The sequence below is a fragment of the Agelaius phoeniceus genome, chromosome 3 (assembly GCF_051311805.1).
Source record: "Agelaius phoeniceus isolate bAgePho1 chromosome 3, bAgePho1.hap1, whole genome shotgun sequence".
Classification (NCBI taxonomy): domain Eukaryota; kingdom Metazoa; phylum Chordata; class Aves; order Passeriformes; family Icteridae; genus Agelaius; species Agelaius phoeniceus.
The window spans coordinates 82,606,296-82,628,768 of record NC_135267.1 but is presented as its reverse complement, the minus strand read 5'-3'; the positions used below and the strand labels follow the sequence as shown (position 1 = coordinate 82,628,768).

Below are 22,473 nucleotides of genomic sequence, written 5' to 3'. Positions count from 1 at the left end.
TACAACAGTAGTAGGAATTCTTGCTTATAAGTATTGAGAACCTGAGATGCTTTCTGATGCTTACTTCCAGAGTATGCTAGGGGAAAATACTGTAGTTAAATAAATGAATTATCAAACAAAAAAAACCTCAAACCAAAGATACTTCACCACTGGACCCCAAGATAGCCTACTTATGGCTGACTGATATGATAGTATGATTTGTAGCAAAATACAGCAGTAGAATATTGGGTATTTGTGAACATGCTTTTTACTGGAGCAAATGAAATGTAGGTCTTACTTTGTTTAACACTACACTTTCAAAGTATTAATCTGGGGGTTTTGGTTTTTTTTTTCATCCCCCCCTCTCCAGGCCGCTCCTAAAAATAGCAGAGCAAATAAGCCTTCTACTCCTACCACTGCTCCTCGAAAAAAGAAAGACACTAAGATATTTAGAAATGTGGACAGCAACCTGGCTAATCTTATCCTAAATGAAGTTGTTGATAGGTAAGTATGAAGAAAAGTAGGCTTTTCAATCCAGCAAATCAGTTTCACATTCAGTACAATCTTGGTCCAATTGGAATGAAATTAGTACTTCTACTTTGTTGTGTTTTCTTGGGGATTTTTTGGTTGGGTTTGTATTATTGTTACTTTGGCAAAAGAATGTTTTAAAATACTTAACAATATAAGTTGTAGATTTTCTCAAAAGGGTTCTGTATAAATAGTCAAATGCATTAAATTAGTCAGCTGCAGCTGAAAAAGAGTATCTCATTGTTAGACTAATTAGTATTCCATTTCTTTGTTAGTGGGCCAGCTGTCAAATTTGATGATATTGCAGGGCAGGAACTGGCTAAACAAGCTTTGCAAGAAATTGTTATCCTTCCTTCTCTTAGACCTGAGGTAAGCAACTGGATATTGTTGTCAATCTGTGACAGGATGAAAGAAATGTGCTGTGCTTCACGCATGAAATGATGATTCTTGAATCCTGTTTTTACTGATTATGCAGCTATGAGTAGCTGTGGGGTCCTAGCCATCTTGGAAAAGGGGAATATAGGATTTATGTGTAAAATACTGCCATGGAATTCCTTGTCTTCTGGTTAATCGATGTTGCAGAAGGTGACTGGAGCAAGAAAAAAAAAAGAAACCCCCAAAAAACCCAAGCCCAAATCAAATCAGCAAACCACAAACTCCTAAAAGAAATTAAAACCACAACATCCCCACAACCCCATAAAACAAAAAACCAGCAAAAGCAAACAAACAAAAATTCTCACTGTTTGTCAGGCTGACTGTTCCAGATAGCTATAGCTGCGTCTCCAACCCAATATGGCCATGTAAGGGACAAAGCCCCAAACTGGAAGGGTGAAATGGGAGAGGTTTGTATAGGTAAATTAGGTTGTGACACTCTCTGTTTGGAAATATGTTACTGTTATTGTGGTCATCCTCTCTGTGAGGGTGTTGGTCAGACACTGAATATTTTATTCACAGATGGAAGGGATACAAAGAAGTGTAGTGAACAACCAAATACACTGGGATATATAACATTTGAGGGCAGATTTCCTCTTTACTTGGCTGTATGGAAGTTGATCATTTAGGCTTTTATTTATCATAGGTGGTACCTCAACTACTGTGACTGTTTAAATTCGGGCCTAGTCTGCATACTACTGGAATATTCTGAGCTACTTTTAAGGAAAAAAAATTGGTCATTTTCTAAAGCTGAACTCACTAAAAGTTGCAGTACTTTTGAGGAGATTGCATGTAATGATTTCCTATAGTGCTTTCATGAGATCCCAGCTGGAGTGTCCAGTTCTGGGCTCCCCAGCACAGGAAGGGCATGGACCTGTTGGAGCAAGTGCAGAGGAGGAACAGCTAGATGATCAGGGGGCTGGAGCACCTCTCCTGTAAGGAAAGGCTGAGAATTGGGGTTGTTAAGTGTGGAGAAGAGAGGGCTCCAGGCTGACCTTATTACATTTTTTCAGTACCTGAAAGAGACCTAAAAGAAAAGTGGTGAGGAACTGTTTACAAGGGCAGGTAGTGACAGAACAAGGGAAAATGGCTTCAAACTGAGAGTAGGTTTAGATTTGGATATTATGAAGAAATTATTCCCTGTGAGGATGATGAGACACTAGAACAGGTTGCCCAGAGAAGTTATGGATTCCCCATCCTGGAGTTGTCCAAAGCCAGATTGGCAGTGTGCTCTAGTGGAAAGTGTTCCTGTCAATGACAGGGAAGCTGGAAGTAGATGATCTTCAAAGTTCTTTCCAACCCAGTCCCTCTTTATGATTCTGTGATTATTGAAGAAAAATTGCTGTTTTTACTTTTTGTTTGCTTGTGTGTCTCATTTGTTATGTGGACAGGTGGCTGGAGTTGCCCTATGATTTTCCCCTTAATGCAGCTACTGGTTTTGAAGCAGCATAGGGAAGAAACCTTAAACCTGGCATAGCATCACAGAAATATGAGCTGTAAGGAGAAAAAAAGCTTTGGCAACAAATGTGTGTGCTCAGATGTTGTTATGCAGAAGGAAGATGTCATTATAGCATCTCTGTTACTGCAGTGCAATAGTATGTCAAATGTGTTGTTCAGTGACACCAACACTGTGAGCTGGGTGGAAAGGACTTGGAGATGGGAGGCTTGGAGTAACTTTTCCAGTAACATGGTATTTTCAATAAGGTTGTCTCATATTACAATGGGCCTGACCTTGGTGTAGGTTGAGATGTAATAAGGACAGAGAATCCCATGAATTTTTAAACTTTTCTTGGAAGTAGAGAGGGTTGATTTTATTCTTTATAAATGAGCACAGTAGGTGTGGCAACTGTAGGGGGACAGTTTGTAAGTTAACACTAGTTCAGTTTTGGTCTTAATGAGTTTTGAACTCAAATTCATATTTAACAAGCCAGTGGTATTTTTGTAGGAGAGCAAAAGTTGGAGTACATAAGCAGGAAACATTGGTTGAAACCATTTCAGTGGTAAGATGCTAATGAAATGCTAGCAGTTCAGACCATGTTAAGTATAATTACCTTGTTAACAAAAACTTGAAAAGCTTTGTGTATCTCAGTAATAAATGTCAGTGCAGCTGAACTGTAGGTGATGATCAAGGTGAGAAAAAGTTACAGATTTGTTCTGGGCTGTGTGAAAATGGTTGAACTCCCCAAGAATTATTTCAAACAAAAGAAGTCAGACAATAAATGCACATGGTGGTAAGCAGCATGGAAAGCAGAAGCTCTGGAGTGTTCACTTAGTGAATAGCTGGGTAACTACTTTTAGGGATCAGAGTCAAGCACAAACAAAATACTGTGGATGATGAAATGATAAGAGAAAACACGTGTTGGTCAGTCAGGACAGAAATATAACACTGGAAATGGAGCTATGTGTTGTCATGGATATTGTGGAAAGAAATGCCTACAGACAGTGCTAATTACACGTGGGATGTATATGAGATCGCCTCCTATTGCTTTTGCTTTGTTTATTGGAATTATTGGAAGCTGGAAGGGAGGGGTGAGTATGAGACCAAAAGAGAAATTCTGAGACTTTTGAGGGAAGGGATAAAGACAAAGTGCTAGAGAAAATAGTCAAGAGTAATAACTAAAAGTTATGTGTTCTGTGAGAATTTGTAGACTTGCTTGCCCTAGGTGTGATCCTAGATCTTACAGAGTAGGAAAGATGAATCTAGTGAGAAGTGAGAGAGAGATATGACTGTCAGTAGCATAGAGAGAGTAGGTGGTTGTTAAGTAATATTTTAAGTAATTTTGTTGAAAGCTTGTCTTCTCAAGTTTCATTTAATAAGGAAAGATTAAGGAGCTCTTCCATACGGAATTAGTAAGAACACTACTTTAACTCTCCTATTGTACACCTTCATTACTCCCTTTTTAACTGGAATTGATGCTTTAAACTTGATAGGCTAGTCTGTCTTGTGGAAAGTGTTTTAAACTGCTTGCACAGTGCATCCAGGCACAGAACAATTACAACATAATTTAGCTGCTGCGTGGGAAACAATAGTGGTGTGCATTAGGTCAAGTTAGTAACAGAGTGTAGTTCTCTCAAAGCCTGCACTGTTGTGGCACTCACTGCTACTGTTACTATCAGTACTAGCCAGTGTCCTCAGTCTTAAACCATTTTCTTGCAAAGGTAAAGTAACATTTTATTCAAATCTTTGATGATAACTTATGATGATGTCCTTTTCAGTTATTTACAGGTCTGAGAGCTCCTGCACGTGGTTTATTGCTGTTTGGCCCACCAGGAAATGGGAAGACAATGTTGGTGAGAAAATCACTTCCTGCATGAGTTGGTGGGCTTAAAATGTAACCACAATGGATGTCTTTCAGTTTGGGGCTTGGACTAGTAAACTGTACATTCTTACAGAATATATATTATGGTGTCATTTCATACATAAAAGGACAAAATTGTTCTTAACCGTGGATTTTACGGAGGGAGTTGCTAAACTGTTCTCTCTTTTATTATTTTCATTATGACAAGTAATATTTTAAACCAGCAAGTCCAGGTTTCATTTTCAGAGAGAGTAAAAGGAAGTGGGTTCATTGTTTTGTATAGCAGTGATTGATCAAAAATTATCTGCTCTCCACTGAAACATACTAGAAGTACATTTTGGAAATGAGGAGGGAGCACTGTAGCAAAAAAAGGGATTGTCTCACTTGCACACTGCTGTGCAAAGAGTGTAAGATCTGTGGAGCTGCCTAGGCAGAGCTTTTTTCCTCAGCCTGATGTGCTAGATCCAGGGAACTGGAGCTCCATGGCTGTGCATCAGGCAGGGAGCATTGAGTGTCCTGATGCGGCTGAGCCAGCCACATCGCCCTGATCACATGGTGCGGCTGCAGCTGCACTCCTGCTGACACTGGAGCTGGATCAGCCCTCAAGTGCAGGAGTGTCAATGTAGAGCAGCTCATGTAGGCTCATCTGTTGTGTTTGACATACTGGAATAGAATTGCTAATCACTAAAATTAGGTTCTATAAGCAGGGAATCATGTCTTGAATATGGTGAAACTGTTAAAGGAGAGGGTAGTCTGAATGAGCATTCCAACTGATTATTTTCCCTAGCTTTCCTCTGAAAACAGCTTTTGCATAGATAAAGAAGGGGAAAAAACACTATATTTTATGATTTGATCCAACCGATGCCTTAAATTACCACCCTAAATTAGTTAAAATTGACTTAGATTTCTATTCAGGATAAATTGAAAGGAAATGAAGAATTTTATTCTTCCATAGCAAGTTGTAGTTGGCTATGGAGCTAAGGGGATTAGAAAAGTCTATGGACATTTCCCTGTTGATGTGACTGCATAGCCATTCTCATTTGTAAGTGACCTGGATAGAAGTTTTCTGAACCATTTACAAGGTGCTCCCTTTGAAGAAATAGGGGTTTTCAAAACTGTCCATCAGGACATGAGTGGTCACTGCAGATGAAGAGAACTATCTTCAATATGATAGCTTTTATAAGTGTTTTTGTTTTTCCCTCCTTTCCTAGGCCAAAGCAGTTGCTGCAGAATCAAATGCTACTTTCTTTAACATCAGTGCAGCGAGTCTGACTTCAAAATATGTAAGTAGTGGCTGTAAAATACATTGATTTGAAAACACCCATGCTTTAATTGGAGCTTAAGAAAGCCAGAGACTTCTGATGAGTCCTTGGTGAACTGTTAGCCTATAATGAACATAGTTTTTAAAAAGTGACTAGTGAAGTAAAAAAAAATTTGGTTTGTGCTTGTGATAAAGCAGTGTCAAAGGTTTTTCTAGCTTGGCAATGGCAGTAATGCAGACAAGTGGTTGTGGGATTTTCCATCCTTAAAAAATAGATTAGTTTGGTCCCAGCTCTCTTTCACTCTGGTAATTTAGGCACCAAAATCTCTTGACAGTTAATTCAGCTGTGATCATAAGAGAAGGTGTAGTGTTTCTTTAAAGATGTAAACAATTCCATTGTATGTACTGAACCAGTGATAATCTGAATATGTATAAATGGACTGAGTGTGGTAGGTTACTAGCACAATTTTCTGTTGGTCCTTCTGTTAGCTGTCATGTAGTAAAAATTTTTAACCCCCTAAAAATCAGTTTTTTGTTATTTTAGGTGGGTGAAGGGGAGAAACTGGTGCGTGCTCTATTTGCAGTAGCCAGAGAACTTCAACCTTCTATAATTTTTATTGGTAAGACCTTAAATTTTAACTTTTATTTACTTTCTTAAGTAATCTTGCTTACCAAAGATTAGTAAGTAGTTAACTATTGGAATAGTTGGGTAAACTTCTTTTGGGTAATTTTGCAGCTCAGGACAACTGTCTCAGATATGACCTGCTGGGCAATCAGTAGTTCATATAAAGCATGTTAGATTACTGTTATGTTATTTAGTTGGTGGTAATAGTGGGAAGAGGTGTTCTCTAAAAGAAAAATACTGTACTGGCTTTACAGAGTGAGTCCATTAAACTTCAAACATGAAAATATATTTTGCTTGTCCTGAGTAGTAGTTTGTCATCAGAAAGATTTTTTTTTTTCCCCCCTCTCATTTGTGCTTGGTATTGCCTATTCAAAGGCCAAAACATCACACAGGTTTTTAAACTTTCCTAAGATCTGTCTGTCTCCTAAAGAATGAAGATCTGGTCTTCCTTAATGGAGCCTTATATTAGCAAAGGAACTTAGGCAAATACAAAAATTTTGATGTTGTATGCTTAGTTAAGATGTATTTCTTTGTTTTTTAGATGAAGTTGATAGCCTTTTGTGTGAAAGACGAGAAGGTGAACATGATGCTAGCAGGCGTCTAAAAACAGAATTTTTAATAGAATTTGATGGTGTAAGTATTTAATCTTGGTATTGTTTGATTTAGCTAAATTGGGTAAATGTAGTGGGTGCCAGTAAAACCTATAGGTGAATTACAAAAGGTTTGGCTGCTGGGGCTTAGCTCAGCCTCCCTCCCACCCCACCCCACCATAATTGGCAAACAGCTTTTTTTTGGTTGTTTTTAATTTTCTACCTGCTTACTGTGGTGTTCTGGAAGATGCACTGATGGACTGAAAGGTAGTGATCTGGGGATGAGCTGTAATAATGTCTTGGAAGATTATGGACAGAAAAGAAAGGATAACAGATGGCAGTAGTAAAGGAGCTGTGAGGACAGCTGTTCTTACAGGGCAAGAGGGACATTTGAGGGTCACGGAGAGCTGAATCCATGTTTGCAATTGCATGGCTTCATGAATCACTTCTCTTTATTCTGGCAAAGCAAAACAAGATTAAATGTCTTTTAAATAGTTTTTGCTGTCAAAGGAGTGTGTGTCACAAGCATGCACTGTCAAGGGGTGAGACTTGAGGTATGAGGATTTCCAAGAGACTAGTTTAGATTTTAAATATATATATATATATATATATATATATATATATGTATGTATCTCATGTATACACAGTTCTGACACATTAGAAAGATTCATTTCTGTGTTAGTACACCTTTTATTGAATTATAACGCTTTTCTTGGTCTCATAAGCTAGAGAAGACAGAATTCAGTAAGAAGTGTTTAATGGCATGAATGCAATACCCAGGAAGAGGAACTGGATTTCATAGTGGGACAGACACAAATGAGATCAGAGAATTTTTCTGTCACAGCACTGTTCTTGTAGTGAATAATTTTAGTTTGTGTTCCATTAGCACAATGGAATATTGCTACAGTGGTGAAGCAATAGTAATGAGGTAGAGGAGGAGCAGATAACAACATGGAGTGGCAGCAAGGTTGGGAAAAACTCCAAAATGGATGAATCAGGACAAATAGTGCAATGTGACAGTGATATGCAGAGATTATTTAGATTATTACACACACATGCAGAGTTTTCCCTTAAAATGAAAAGGGAAAAATAAGCATAATGTAAGGTCTGCTGACTTAATATTTAAAGTGTAACTATGTCATAGAGTATTTTTGGTGAACCTTTTGAACGTGGTACAGTAGCAGTGAACCTAAATCTATAAAGAATTGAACACTAAGTGAATAATGTTGCTGATAGCCCAGAGTTTCCTCTAAAGTTTGGAAGGTCTAAGTCTCCATATTCTGGGATATAAAATGAGGGGAATTGGGAAGGAAATTGCTGTGTCTTTCTGCTATTATGGTTATTTTATAGCCTGTTTTGATTACTGGATTCGTGCGAGACCTGTGTTAGATGGATCTCTGTTCTGATTTGGGGTTCTGGCTTTACTTCAGTTCAAAATTTTGATTCTCACCCTATAGGCTTCAAAATGGTATTTTGTGTAAAAAACCCAGAACAGCAGAAAGTCTCTGTTTTTTTTTCAACATAGTTATCCCCTGGTAACTAAACTTATGAGTGCCTTTTATAGTTTTATAGTCTCAGATTTTTCCAGAAAGCCTTTTTTGGGTTTTGGGGGTTTTTGGTTTTTTTTTTTTACCTTTTCCTGGTTTGACTTTACAATTATCTGAGCAATATTTTAAACCTACCTTAATGGAAAAAAACCCCAAAACATATAAATATATAAATATATATATATATAAAGATCCCATCAGTGTGCTGAATCCATGGCAAGTCTCTAACTGGTTTTGTTGTATTTCTGCTTAATGTAGACTGTGTAAACTGAGAGCTGGCTTGCCTTCCCACATTATATAGGTGCAGTCTTCTGGAGAGGACAGAATACTTGTGATGGGAGCAACAAACAGGCCTCAGGAGCTTGATGATGCTGTTCTCAGGTATCAAAACATCTTTTTCTGAATATACACTAAGATGATATTCATTATGAAGAACAGGTTTTGCCTACTGTCTCAGTGAAGTTTTGTAATATGTAAAAGCTGTTCAGCAAGGCTAAATTATTTAACCTCTCAAAGAGGGGCTCTTTTCTTTTGAGATGTATCTGCACAGTCATGGTGGTCTTGCAATAGTCTGAAACAGTAGTACCTGTTGAGGTCACGTCAGTGGTTTTTAAATTTCTTTAATTTAATATTTTACTTTTTTTGTTATTTGGATTGTAATGGCAAAATAAAGGAGGAAATTTGATCAGTATTCCAGATTGACCAGAAATCTAGTATTTCTTCTCTGTGAACATTGTCTTCTGACATCCCATGCAATTACAGGTCTTGCTGTAGACTTGCCTTAGGACTTTTTTGCTAAAAGTACTCATACTTTATTATCTTTTCATTCTTGATTGAGGAAAATAGATATGTCAGCATTGCCTGAAGAAATTATTCCAAAGACTTTTTGTGTAAAAATTAAGAGAGGCTTCATTTCATTGCTGGTGGTCAGTGGTATTTCTGCCTTTAGAGTGTTTCCCCTCTGGAGGAGTCTTATAGATTCAGATAAGAGTAAGGTGGTGCCAGTAGCTTCTACATATTTTTTGTTTGGTTGTTGGTGTTTTTTTCAAAATTTTCAATTCTGCTTCCTAGAATTTGATGATGAAAGTGAAATTTTGTCACTTAACCAAACCAAATGTTAGATTTTTATGGGATAACTAGTTACAGAATAGTGTGAACAATGTATACATGTTTGGGTTTTTTTCAGACGCTTCACCAAACGGGTATATGTGTCTTTACCAAATGAGGAGGTAAGTATTGTTTTCTACCCACATTTTTAAGACACTTATAGGCAATTCTTAACTTGCCCTTGTGGATGATTACAGTTCTGTGAACTAACTTCTGGCTTGCCTTGACTATATACACTGTGCATTAATTCTGAGAACTATTTTAAGATTTGTGGGTTTTTTTTCACTCATACTAGTAGCAAATCTGGTGGTAGCTACTCAGTACTTCTTGACTAGTGAGGTGTTGCTTACAGACTGGCAGATGTAGGCAAGTGTGAAGTAGGACTTAGAGGAGCATGTTTGTTTGGCTGAAGGGAGAGTGTTTTATTGCAAAAGACAGAAGTAATTTTCCTAATGTTTGTCAGTTCAACAGGAGATCAGGAATTTTGATGAAGATTCTAATTCTTCTTGATACTAGTAGTTAGGCTCTTGGTCTTGTATTTACCCAGTCCTTATCTCTGCTCCTGAAGAGATGATACTGCACAGTCTAATTGCACAAGCACTATGGGCAAGTTTGAACTGGTGAAGCACAAAAGCAAAACTGACGAAAGCGTAGTTCTGTTCTTGCAACACAATTGTAAGTGTTCCATGAAAACGAGTTTTGCATCTGATAATTTTATCTTCTTTTCAGACAAGATTGATTTTGCTTAAAAATCTTCTAAGCAAGCAAGGAAGTCCATTAACCCAAAAAGAGTTGGCTCAACTAGCTAGGTAAGTATTTTGTAACCATACTAAATAAATATATTCTTCTACTGCATTCATTCAGACTGTTTAATTAATTCAAAATGTAACTAATGTAAATGATCCAACAGCAACAACATGAATTCATTTATTTGGGGAAGATGGTTCCCTGTCAGGCTGTATGAAAGTGGTTTTATATATGCATATATAAGATACACCCAGTCAGGTTTCTGTTGTTGAAACATGCTCATCAGCTCTTTCCTTTGAGGAGGAGGGAGGAGGGATGCTTCTTTCCACCCATCCCTCAAGGAGTCCAGCTCTCCTCCCTGATGCAAAAAGATAGCACCAGTTTTGCACTTGGCATTCATTTCACATAAAAGGCAAGTTCTCTTTGCTGGTGCCTTGCTAGGCTTGTTGAATGTATTACCAACATAGCAGAACAAGCACTGGATAATTTTAGGTTCTTTTCACTTTCAAATTTGATTGGGAAAATGTGGGTTAATTTTTTCCTCCTCTTATGAAATAGAGTTGTTTTATGTTTTTCATCTTTGAGAGTGACACAGTACTGCTGTTAGTCACCTAAATTTAATAATTTGTGTGAAGGAGATTAGACTAAAAAGCAGGTAGGGCAGGAAGGAGTGAAGACATTCTGTGAGATAGCAAGGATAGGCAGGTGGATGTACTTGAGTCTGTTTCTCCTTGTGGTAGGACAACAGAGGTTAGTACACTCTTGGATGTAGCATTTGTCAGCCTCTTAGTAATGCTGCAGAAGTTGATGTGTCATCCAACTGAATATATTCCCTCTGTGCTTGAAGGTTGTTAGCTCAGGCCACATTTAGGCTGCAGTAATAGCTAACTGGAGGAAAAACACAGTCATTGTCCTGTATTCTAACTGCAAATGTAAGAACCAAATTACAAATGCAACTTGAGTGCACCTTTTTTAAAAGGTTTAGAGAAAATGTAAAAATTGAGCATCCTGCCTGCTTCTTTTTCCATCTTTCTTTGTTTTGAAAGAGAGATGTATTTAACTTCCATTATGATTTTGTGTTCCTTTGCCCCTCTGCAACTTTTTCTACAAACTATAACAGACTTTATGATCTCCAGAAGACTAAGCTCTTGTTGCTGCAGCTAGCCACTCTTCTTACAAGGGTGCTGGTTTTGTTTTTAAATTTTCCTTTAGGTAACCTGAACTACTCATTTTCACTGATCTTGGCATTTTGTATTGTTGGCTTCCTGGTTCAGTGGAGGCCTTTTTTCTCCAGAGTGTTTCAGTGGTTAACTTGGATATTAAGTCTAATTCTGGAACAGCTCCCACAGAGTGTACAGGACAATTGAGGTTTTGGTTTTACGGTAATTGACAAATGTTGATAAACTACTGGTACAGAATTCTCCTACAGAAATAGTAAATGTGATTGGAATCAGTTTTCATCTACAAATCCTAGGTGCTGCCTTTTTTTTTTCTAGAATGTTATTTGGGACTTGAATATCTGTACTTTAAATTTAATCTGTGAAAGATCACTTACACTGAACACACTTCTGATTTATTAAACTTGAAAAATAACATCAAAGTAATACTTCTTCTGATTAAGTAACACTTTGATTATCTGCAATTAAATTGATTTGAAGCAGGTTTTTGGGTTTTTTGCTTCTTCCTTGACCCCACTTTTTCCTTTGCCAAAGAATGACAGATGGATACTCTGGAAGTGACCTGACTGCATTAGCGAAGGATGCAGCACTTGGCCCCATTCGAGGTAAGCTGCAGAGATTTTTATTGAGGTTTTGACATTAGAGTTATATTTTCTTGCATCTTTATAATTCTCAAATCTCTGAAATTTACATTTTTTCATTGGATTTTAGTCTATTCCTCATAATAGCATCTTTATAAGATTTACTTACACAAAACCCTTCAGCATCTCACCATGTGAAACGAAGTTTTTGTGTCATAGAAGAAAAGCAGTGTCAAGTGTTTCTCGCTGATTTGTAGGGTTTTTAACCAGTGTCTTTCTGAGACTGGTGTCAGTTCTGTTGTAGCTAAATGACTACTTGAATAGCAATTGCTGATTGTGTTACTTCCCTTTATAAAAGAGTCAAGTGTCTTTGAAGTTGAAGGGAAGGAAAACTGAAACAAGCTATTTTATGGGTTTTTTCTAGATACAGTTTGAATGGCATAGCTTTTTATATTTTTAACTCTTAATGGTGAATTGTGATCCAGATGACAACTGTGAATGATCTAGAGTTTTACTTATATTTGTTCTTTCCCTGACATGTCCAGCTAGGAAAAACCCAGTTTTAATGTGAATACTTTTTTCCAACACCTCCTCTCTTTGTTCTCTTTAACTAGCTAGTTGTGTGTCCAGTAGCCACATCTGAGGGAACTGATCCACATCTGAGGGAACTGATCTTGTTTAGTGGAGATCAGTAGCAGGATTTTTGTGTAGAAAAGATTGTGAAGATTTGGTGTTAGTTTTCTGTTTGTAGACATTGTCCTACTTTACAGAAAGGTACTAAAGGCAGGCAGAGCAGAAGTGTTCTGTAATATCAGCCTATTATGTGTAAATAAAAATTGTTGCAACTCTCTTATTTATGGGGAGGAGAGGTCTGTTAATGTTTTGTGGGTGTGTTTATTATTTTTTTAAATTCTGTAGCATGCATTTTTGCCAGTGCACTATCTCTTTTGAAAGCAGCTGTTGGAATGTAATGTTTTTTACACATTTTCTTTTAGCTGCTGAATTTGTAAACCACATCTTTCACAATCCTGCGTAATAACTGGGAAACAGAACTGCATTAAATGGCTCTCATAAGAGACATCATGACTCCTAAGAATTTGAATATATTTATTTTAGAGTGGTGGAATTAATAATGTATGCATTTAGGTATGCAGGCTTTACTTTGCTGACACCTCACTTCACACGCAAGTCCATTTCAAGAAGAGACCGTGTAACATTGTGCAACACATTTCTTTCACTTGTTCCTGTTTTCCATATAAAACAATATATTTTTGAAAATGTTTTGTGATATTATCCTTGCCAATCCTATCTAGGTTCTTTTTCTTGTACTCTCCTAGCAAAATGTTTGCTGTTACCTGTTAATACCATGAGCTTATTGCAAGTTAAAAAAAAAAAAAAAATTGGTGAATGATGCCACTATGTTCAGATCCCATGAGTGCAGAATAGGGCAAGAAGCACTGTGATGTGCCCTGCCTGATTTTATTTCAGTGTTCTTGGCTGACTGTACCTTCTGTTTCCAGAAATTCAGTAGGGAGGCTGTGGATACCACAGTTAATATGGGGGAGGTAGCTCTGTTGCCTTGTGTGCTCTTTTCCATACTTTAGGAAAAAGGAATTATTCTGCTATCACTTTGTGCTGCACCTGCAGTAACTGAGTGTGGGAGCAGCCTGGTTGAGGAGCTGATAAATGGAGAAGGAGGCAAAAACATAATGTACCTTTCTTTATAGGAGAAAGGTATAATTTTTAGCTGCACGTTTTTTTTCCAGAATATAAGTGCTTTTAACATGTTTTATTTGTCAGAAGTGATGAAAGTTTTCTTACAAAACTCACCCATCGATTTTTTTTTTTTTTTTTTTAAACAGAATTAAAACCAGAACAGGTAAAGAACATGTCTGCCAGTGAGGTAAGTTGTTTTAGCAGCTGTATATTCCCCTTTCAATAGAAGGCTTTCTCACTAGAAACTATTAAGGTCCCTTTTTTATGTGTAGTATCATACAAAATAGGATAATTTTGGGGGGTGTTACCCTTTTTAATCACTTCTTCATTAAAGAAAATTCTGTAGAAATAGAGATGAAGATCTGTCCTCAGATGTCAGAGGTTCATGGGTCGTTTGTTGGCTTTCAGGCTTCAGAGCACTTCTTTTTCTGTTAGTAAGTCTGTTGTTCTTCATTTCAGCTGACTGTCCTGTCTTTTCCTTCACATTGAACTGCAGTATTTGTTACCTAGCTGATGTCAGAGGCCTGGCTATTATTTACTGCAGTGTTACTTCCCAAGAACATTCCCAGAAGTATTATGTGAAATTACTTCTACCCCCTCCACCGCATCTTTACATGAAGGAGGTTAACTTAGGGAGAACCTAAAACAGATTTGTGCATGTATATGAATAATACTTGCATTAATTGACATGTACCATCATAAAGAAAAAGATTAGGCTCATGACCACAAACTGCAGCTGTAAACATGAAAAAAAAAAAGGCGATTGGTCCTGTGTACAGAAGTTTCTGTTCAGGTGTGTGTGCAAACCACGGTTCAACAGGGGAAAATGAAGTAGAACTTCATTTCTCAGTTGCTTTTTGTGTTTAGCCTGAGGTCGTGGCCAAAGCTATAAGCTGGAAGGGTTTGTTGCAGGAGGATAACAGCATCTGTGATAATTTGTTGTGATGTCCTCATATGCACCAGCTCACACCACCTACTGAAACAGGAAGAAATGACACAGTCTAATGAGCGATTTAGTAACAAGGCAGATCTTACTATTGGCAAGTGTTAGTTTATTGAAAATGGTACATACTGGTAGTCTTAAATTACAAGATTCTTGCATCAGGTCATAGAATAATAGAACACCCTGGTTTGGAAGGGACCTTCAAAGATCACCTGGTCCATCCTTTTGTGGGAAAGGGAACTTAGATGAGATTATTTAGCACCCTGCCCATTCATATCTTCAAAACCTCCAGCAATGGAGACGCTACCACATTCTTGGGGGGTTGTTGCAGTGAATGTCTACTCTGCAAAAAAAATTTGTTCTTACATCAAGATGCAGCACTCATAGAATGTGTTTTGTTAAAAGTGAATACTCAAGTACTTCCTCTATAAACAGAAGTACATAAACCACTTGTGACCCTGATGTCTTTCATTTTCCGTTTAGATGAGAAACATCAAGCTGTCAGATTTCACAGAGTCTCTGAAGAAGATCAAGCGCAGTTTGAGCCCTCAGACCCTGGAGGCGTACATCCGCTGGAACAAGGACTTTGGAGATACCACAGTGTGAGACACTACTTGAAGTGAAACACTCCTGCCTGGGGAGAGCAGTTGGTGCAGACAACTGGGAAGCAGCCAGAGTTTACAGGACTTTACAGATATTTAAGTATCTGCATTAAAACTTGAGATTAAGAGAAAATATACAATGTGAAATGTGTTCATCAAAGCCTCTTTGCCATTTAGTGAGGATTTACACACTGTAAGTAAGAGCACAACAGGACTTGAGAGAAGTAAGATTCCTAGCAATCTGATTCTGGTTTGAACATTAATATATGTATATTGTTTCTGCTACAAGGCTCTGATGATATTGATCATTGGAGAACCTTTCCTATGTTGTGTGTGTGGTTTTTTTGTTTTTAATTTTGCCATGGCATTGACGAACAATGGACTTGGAACAATAATGTTCAATTTGAGGTTTGTAAACTGCAGTTCTTTTTTTGACTTTTTTATCCTTAATGTGCCAAATAAAACAATTTCCCTGTGCAGAGTGGAAGAACAGCATTGGGGACTTACGATTATTAAATTGTTAAAAGTAGCTGGTCTGTTATTATTTGTCTTTTTGTTTTGTTGTAATGTGACTGAGTTGTTCACAGGACAGGTTTAAAGAAGACCTTTGATAGCAGAACAGCAAAAAACCCCAACCTTATAAAACCAATTCAAACTGCCTTTTAAAAGAAAAATTACTAAATAAAAGAATAGACTGAGATACTCATTTAGTGGCAGTATTTTCTCTTAATGCATTTTGTAACGCTTTCATTGGTAGAATGTTAGCTTATGCTTACTGTGTACAACTTGAGCCCAGCTGATGTTTGAGAGAGTAGGTGATGCTAATTGTTGAGTTTCAGAAATGATGTGTTTCTACCCTGTATTTTGGTCTGTTTATGATAATTGAAAGTAAAATTTCCATTGTGATAATTTTTTTAATCTCCACATGTAAGCATTATAATATGAGGCTACATGTTTAATACATGGCACACATTAATGTTTTTATAGCTTTCATATGTTTCAGTTTATATATTAAAGTATGAAACACTCAACTGATCTGCTTTTTTAAAAAGAAACTGCATCTTTGTACAAATACTTGTTTTTATTATATAAATGACAAGCTATTAAAAAAAAAAAAACTCTTAAATGATAGCCTTTAAATACCATAATAAAGGAAAGCATTTTTGCCTTTACTTCTAAAGGCCCAACATCTTGTTTACAAATTCTACACAGATTAAACACAGATGTTTGCAAGGCAGAACACTAGTTCCTTGTTAAAGCAGGTTTGTGGGTTGTTGGGTTCTTTGTTTTTTTGGTTGGTTTGGTTTTGTTTTTTTCCACCTCTCCCAGCTTAGCGATATGTGAAAATGCATATTGTTTGTTGTTGTTTTAATGAAAATATGTTGTAAGTGTTGTTTGCTTTTGGTCTTAACAGAAAATTTGGTTTTAATTTTTCATTTAACTTATTTTTTTAACTATTTACCTGAAAGTTGACTATAAATAATATATTATATGTATATATGAAAAAAAAAAACAACTCTAGAGAGATGCAGTTGTAGGTAGGTATAGTAATACTCTGAGAGGACTGTGCTCACTGTGTGGTATTGAGTACTAAGTAGCAGAAACTCTGTCATACCTTTGAGATGCACATATGCAATATGTTTGGGATTATTTTGGTTTTTTTTTTCAACCAGAGATGCTTTTAACTGGTCTTAAGATTAAAAGCAATCAAATAAGAGAAGATTGTGTTCCACTACTATGCCTTTTGAAATAGTCTAACCAAACCACGTCTAGCCTTCTAAGGATAGGACTCTCAAATTTGTATGTCTTATGTAAATGAAACGTGACTTTGGTTCCTCTGATTCACTTTTCTGGAGAAATGCTAAAAGATTTCAGATTCTTAAGTCTCATGTCTTGCTTTGCCTTAGCTCTGCCTTCAGTAGACCATCTCTGTTGTTGGAGATTCCTGGCTGACTTGATCCGTATTTGTAAAATTCTTCATATTGCTAAGCATGAATATTACTGTTGTACTAGCATCTGCCACATAGCTACAGCTAAGAAAGGGCCTTGGTTTTATTCATAAAGCTCTGGTAGACATTCCTTGAGATCCTTTGCAAATGAGAACTTCAAAGATAACGCTTCTGGTTTTGAGTGTTCCTTAATGATTGTTACAAAACTGTTGGTTTTGTCCACTTCATTTTGAGGAACATACTGGTTATTTATTTCAAATGCATACTCATTGGCATGGGATAGGTACCTGAAATGTTGAGCTAGAGGTCCTTATCCCCTAAAGTAGCACCAGTATGCAGCACAAGGAGTCAGAATCACCAGCTGCTACACAAAGAGAAAGGGACCAGCCCTTTCACTAGTTTGTACAACCAGTTCAGGTCAAGAGAATCTGTGTGACTGGTACAGCTGCTTTTTGGTCTTCTATTATGCCTGATTGTTTTCTGCTTAGTGGATGAACTACAGCCCTATAAATTAATGCTGGAACACAGTAAAAAGAAGAAAATTTTGTTCTGCAACATCAGTTTGCTCCACAGCTGCTGGACACTTAGCACATGGCCAGGTGCTGTTTGGTTCATAAATTTCCTTTAAATGTCTTGTCTTATGCTATTTTCTGAATACTGTCTTTTAAGAGTAATTCTGTTCTGCTTAAGGCATTATCTTGTATCTTACTCCTCATTTTACATGTACTAAGTCCCAGCTCAGTGATTCCATCTATATGTTGGATTAACTGTGTATAAAAGCAGATCTGGGGAAAAACAACCACAATAACAGAAAGAAACCACCAAACCTTCCCCCCCCCCGCAAAAAAAAAAACCATCCAAAAAAACCCACCCCAAATAACCACAAATTACCCATATTTCCCAAGGCTGTAGTACTTACACAGAACTTTACCAGCTGTATTTTCCATAAAATCAGGTTATGTTCTAATACAATGCCTCAAATCAGGATAAACAGGACAGCAGTTTGGGTGCTTTTAACTTTTGTCAAGACTAGCAGTCCATTAGCTCTCTGGACTGATTTTTTCCTTTCTTTGTTTCTTTTTTTTACCCCCTTTTATTTTGTGTGAATCTGCCCACTGCTAGTGAATGAGCAACTTGACCCACTTTTTTGACATGATTAGTAAGCAGCTTGTCTGGCTCTCTGCCAGTGTTTTACTGACTTTCAAGTGTAGTAGTTACTGGAGGGAGAAAATAAAACCAACCCAAACCCCTTGTGTTTTTCTAACAACCTTCATACATCTTCCTGCTTGTATTAAGCAGGAGCCACATTTTTTGTCTTTCAACATACTGGAAGAACAGTATGTAGATTTCTCTTTCTCCTTAAAATGAGAATATTTTCTGTGTTATGATGTTCCCTTTACTAATGTTGACTTTTCTGTGGACTACAGCAAACCTGTACAGGTTCTCTGCATATGCAAAGATAAAATCAACACAGAATACTAAAGATAAGCCTTAAACTAGGGTATTTATGCACAAATAAATCTGTCCTGTTCGTTTCTTAGACTTTACAGCTTTTAGAGTATCAGAAATAGGCATTGTGCCACTGAGATGTCTCGCTTACTCAAAGCCAGATGCTAGGTACAATTCTGTTGAATATGGCCCTGCAACTTTATGTAGGTAACAAATGTGATAATAACACTTAAAAATGAGTAAGAATGGGATCTCTGAACTGAGAAGGTGTGTTGTCACTGCACTAATTAGAGACTATTGCTGGTTTTTCTGTTCCTTTCTCTCAAGTGTTTTTAAAATGACAGTTTTTATACATCTAACTCAATTAACCTTACCTTCTGGTGTAGGATAAATAGTATTTTTTCTATTCTAGACAAGTGGGGTTTAGCACTGCTTTGCACTGCTGTCATGTCCCTCTTGTGAAATTTAAGTACTTTGTACTGGGAATACTGAAGTCAGATATGCTGGCAAATGGAACTGAGACATCTGTTCTGAACTGGAAAGCAGTGTTCTCCTTAGGGCTTCCTTCATCATCTATGGTGAGACTTGGTGCCCTAGATTTCCTTAGTGCTTTCCTACCCAAGACATGGATGATGCATAGCTGTGCCTAGGACGTGCTTCTCCAGTGCTTTAGTGATGCTTCTGCATGTGGCAGCCTTGGGAGGGGGCCAGTGCTACTGTACCTGACCAGGTTTTCATTCATTTTCTGTGGTGCCCTCAAGCTTTTGTGATGCTTTAAGTTGTTGGGGTTTCTACCAGATATCAAAAATGGAATGAAGAGTAGCAAGCAAGTAGTCAATGCAACTAGTTATCTCAGTCATTGTGCTAATTAGAGGCAGTTTTACTATTAGTTTCTCTTGAGCTGCTGTTTAGTGTTGAAGAATGTTGTTTTACTGACCTATGTGAATTTTCATGCTTAGGATGATCTGCAGACATCCTAAGAGATGACCAATTGATCAGCTATTTTCTTTTAGAATTTCTTATTTAATGATAACTTTCAGTATCTTTTCTTTTAATTACGGTAATTATAATTCCACAGGATGAGGAAGTTAAGCTGTCACTTCCTGCAAATACAAAATCATCTTGTAAAATATGGGGAAATGTGTATTGTGTTTTTCCTGCTTCTTGTGTAAATCATTAACTGTCTTAGAGTGGAAACTTCTTACCTTGTCAATAACTACCTCCCGAGTTCAGCAATAATTGGCAAGGTACACACTCCTCCGGTGGATACAACATACTGGCTCAACACTGCAGATTCTTCAGAGTCTGATGGTTTGATTTCAAAATGCTTGACATTACTTTTGGAAACTATGGTGATGAACCTTGTTTTGCTGTAAGACTTTCCTTACCTTCATAAGACACACTTCTTAAAAAAGCCTTTCTTCAGAGACGTGGCTTTGAGGATTAAAGGTCGGTGCTCTCTAGCTGGTTAATACAGGTGTAGTGCTCCAAGATGCCGGGGTGTGGCTCTCACTTGTGCAGGTTCTCTCCCATTAGAAGTGGGGAAGAAAGTATTTTGTGAAATAGTTGCACACCTGTCAAAGGGACTGCAAACACAGAAACTGGTTTTGCCACGTGAGTCCCATTTTTAGTCGTCTGAAGGGCTAGTCAGTATTTTTCAGAAATTTGTATTAAAGTGATGAAAACCAAAGGTGGAGACAAAACACCATACCCCAACCCCATAAAATATATTGGACAACTCCAATCTGGGATGGGATTCATTTTTGTATTTTGTTGTTTAGAAGCACTTTTGTTTCATTGTTCTTTTAAGAATGTTTTCTGAAATGTTAAACACCATTTTACTAATAGCAATGTAAAAAGCATGACAAGCAGTCACATAGCTTTAGCTTACAATAAAATGTTTTGTTTGTCCTGTTATTACTGTTTTCTTGTCTGTTTATCAGATAAAATGTCCAAAACTAAAAGCCTTTTCATTAAACTTGAAGCCTATTAAATTGCTGCTGGTTTTAAAAAAACATTTTAAAACATCAGGTGTTGTATACCAGATGATGGAACAATAAATATGTAAATAAATCAGTTTCTAAAGAACATAACTCAAGTTCTTAAAACTAATGTAAACAGAAGTGCTACTTCCTAAATAAATGTGCTTAAACTGAAAGTGTGTGCTTATCCTAGTCTTGCTAGATCATGGTGAAAACCAGGAGTTTTCACATAACTAATTCTGGTCGTCATGGGGAAGTCCTGAAAAATTTGGAGCAAATTTGCTTGGCCTCAAAATGGCTTTTCTTTTGCCTGGGGGAGAGTGCTGCTGTTAGTTCTGAGTTAACAATATAATTTCTTTACTTATCCCCATTGCCTTATCATTTGTAATTCTCTGTCTTGAGGCTGCATCTGGACTGCTTACAGCTATGAGGGGTGATCTGTTAATAGAGTTACATCCTGAAGATAAAATTAATCAAACTTTATTTTTTAAAGACTCATTTTAATATTACATATCTGGCATTATGAGGGGTCTTCAAAAAAAACAGCCATGACCACTGCCTTCCACACATCATCATGTAAATTAGTGCTAAAACAAACCAACCAAATAAAAATCAATACAGCAAGGAGTAAAAAAACCCAGTGTTTTGGACAGCATCATGTGAGCTATTCCTGCTTCTGTCAAGGAATAATTCCTTAGGACAGAAAGACATCACTGGTGTCTATCCAAGGTATCTCTCTTTGGCTGAAATACTACTGCTTGGACGTAGATTTTGAACCACTAAAATGATTTCTACTGGTAATTTTGTGTATCGGTTACAGACATGCAAATATTTTATTCTTGTAGAGGAGATAATCAGATAAATTAAAATCATTGAAGAAAGAAGAGCATGAAAAAAACATATTCCACCATTTGCTATTTTGAAATCTACAGAGATTTTGGTTTTGGCAGCATACCCTGGACTGAAGTTTGTCTTGGACTCATTCAATTGTTCCCATTCCAGCCAAGGAGGGGAGACAAGGCTGCATGCCCAGCATTAGATGCTGGTGTATCTCAGATGTTTATTTCTGTATTTTAGTGCTCTAAGTTTGCTAGAGAAAAGTGAGAAAAAAAGTAAGTTAAAACTTGTTGGGTGGCTTTTTTGTTTTTTTGGTTTTTTTGGTTGGTTGGGTTTTTTTTTGGGTGGGTGGGGTTTGTTTTCTTTTGGGGGTTTTTGTTGATGAAGTTTTTTTTCCCCCATCATGCCATCTTTCTGCAGATTTCCAAATATGTGGTGAACTTGTGAAATCCAGCCTGTGTCCTACAAGGTTTCATATGGCTCTGGAGAAGGCAGTTATGCGACTTTCCCTAAGTTATTTTTTATTCTATGTATCATGATAAAACAGGAAATACATGTACTGTTGAAGGCAGAAAAATATAATTTAACTAAAATCCATCTCTCAACACTGGTGGGATTATTCCAGGTGCTGTGTTGCAGCTATATTTAAAAAATCCACATGTTTTCTAGAATATCAGCCTACAAACAACCTATTGAGCAAAGTGTGGTGGTTTTACCACACAGTTTTGAAAATTCTACTTTTTTGGGAAATGTATACAGTAAGAACAATATGTTCTTTCTAAGTTTGTAACTTCTGTTATTTTCAAATCTCATTTTAGTAATTTCTAAAAGGCCTCAAACTTGCCTCAGTAAGACATCCTTGAAGACTCTTAGTTTTGTTATATGCAGAATGCTAGTATCAGCTGTGCTATTGTAGAATTTTTCCTCTGTGAAGACACTTCCTCAAGTGCAGTTTCTAAAAACTAACTATTGGCCTCTTCTGGGAAGAAATACCCTGTGACATCAAATAAACTAAAAAGCCCAATACTATGTCAATAATGAAGGAACCAAACAACTTTGTGGAGCAAATTATACAGTGGTTCATCAGAGTTCTGATTTCCTCATTAAATTTGAATGGAGGC

General features: G+C 37.1%; 1 protein-coding gene across 6 annotated transcripts in view; it reads left to right on the top strand.

Moving 5' to 3' along the window:
- SPAST (spastin) overlaps window positions 1-20,450 on the top strand; it is a 38,657-nt gene extending 18,207 nt beyond the window's left edge. For all 6 annotated transcript variants that reach the window (XM_077175741.1, XM_054628835.2, XM_054628834.2 and 3 more), the window contains 12 exons: window positions 350-483; window positions 783-876; window positions 4,156-4,230; window positions 5,450-5,521; window positions 6,044-6,119; window positions 6,666-6,757; window positions 8,563-8,642; window positions 9,448-9,490; window positions 10,098-10,177; window positions 11,828-11,898; window positions 13,737-13,777; window positions 15,017-20,450. In XM_077175741.1, the coding sequence (XP_077031856.1) occupies window positions 350-483; window positions 783-876; window positions 4,156-4,230; window positions 5,450-5,521; window positions 6,044-6,119; window positions 6,666-6,757; window positions 8,563-8,642; window positions 9,448-9,490; window positions 10,098-10,177; window positions 11,828-11,898; window positions 13,737-13,777; window positions 15,017-15,139 (981 nt within the window). In that variant the 3' untranslated portion in view covers window positions 15,140-20,450. The remainder of the gene's footprint in view (window positions 1-349; window positions 484-782; window positions 877-4,155; window positions 4,231-5,449; window positions 5,522-6,043; window positions 6,120-6,665; window positions 6,758-8,562; window positions 8,643-9,447; window positions 9,491-10,097; window positions 10,178-11,827; window positions 11,899-13,736; window positions 13,778-15,016) is intronic.
- The last annotated feature ends 2,023 nt before the right edge of the window (window positions 20,451-22,473 follow it).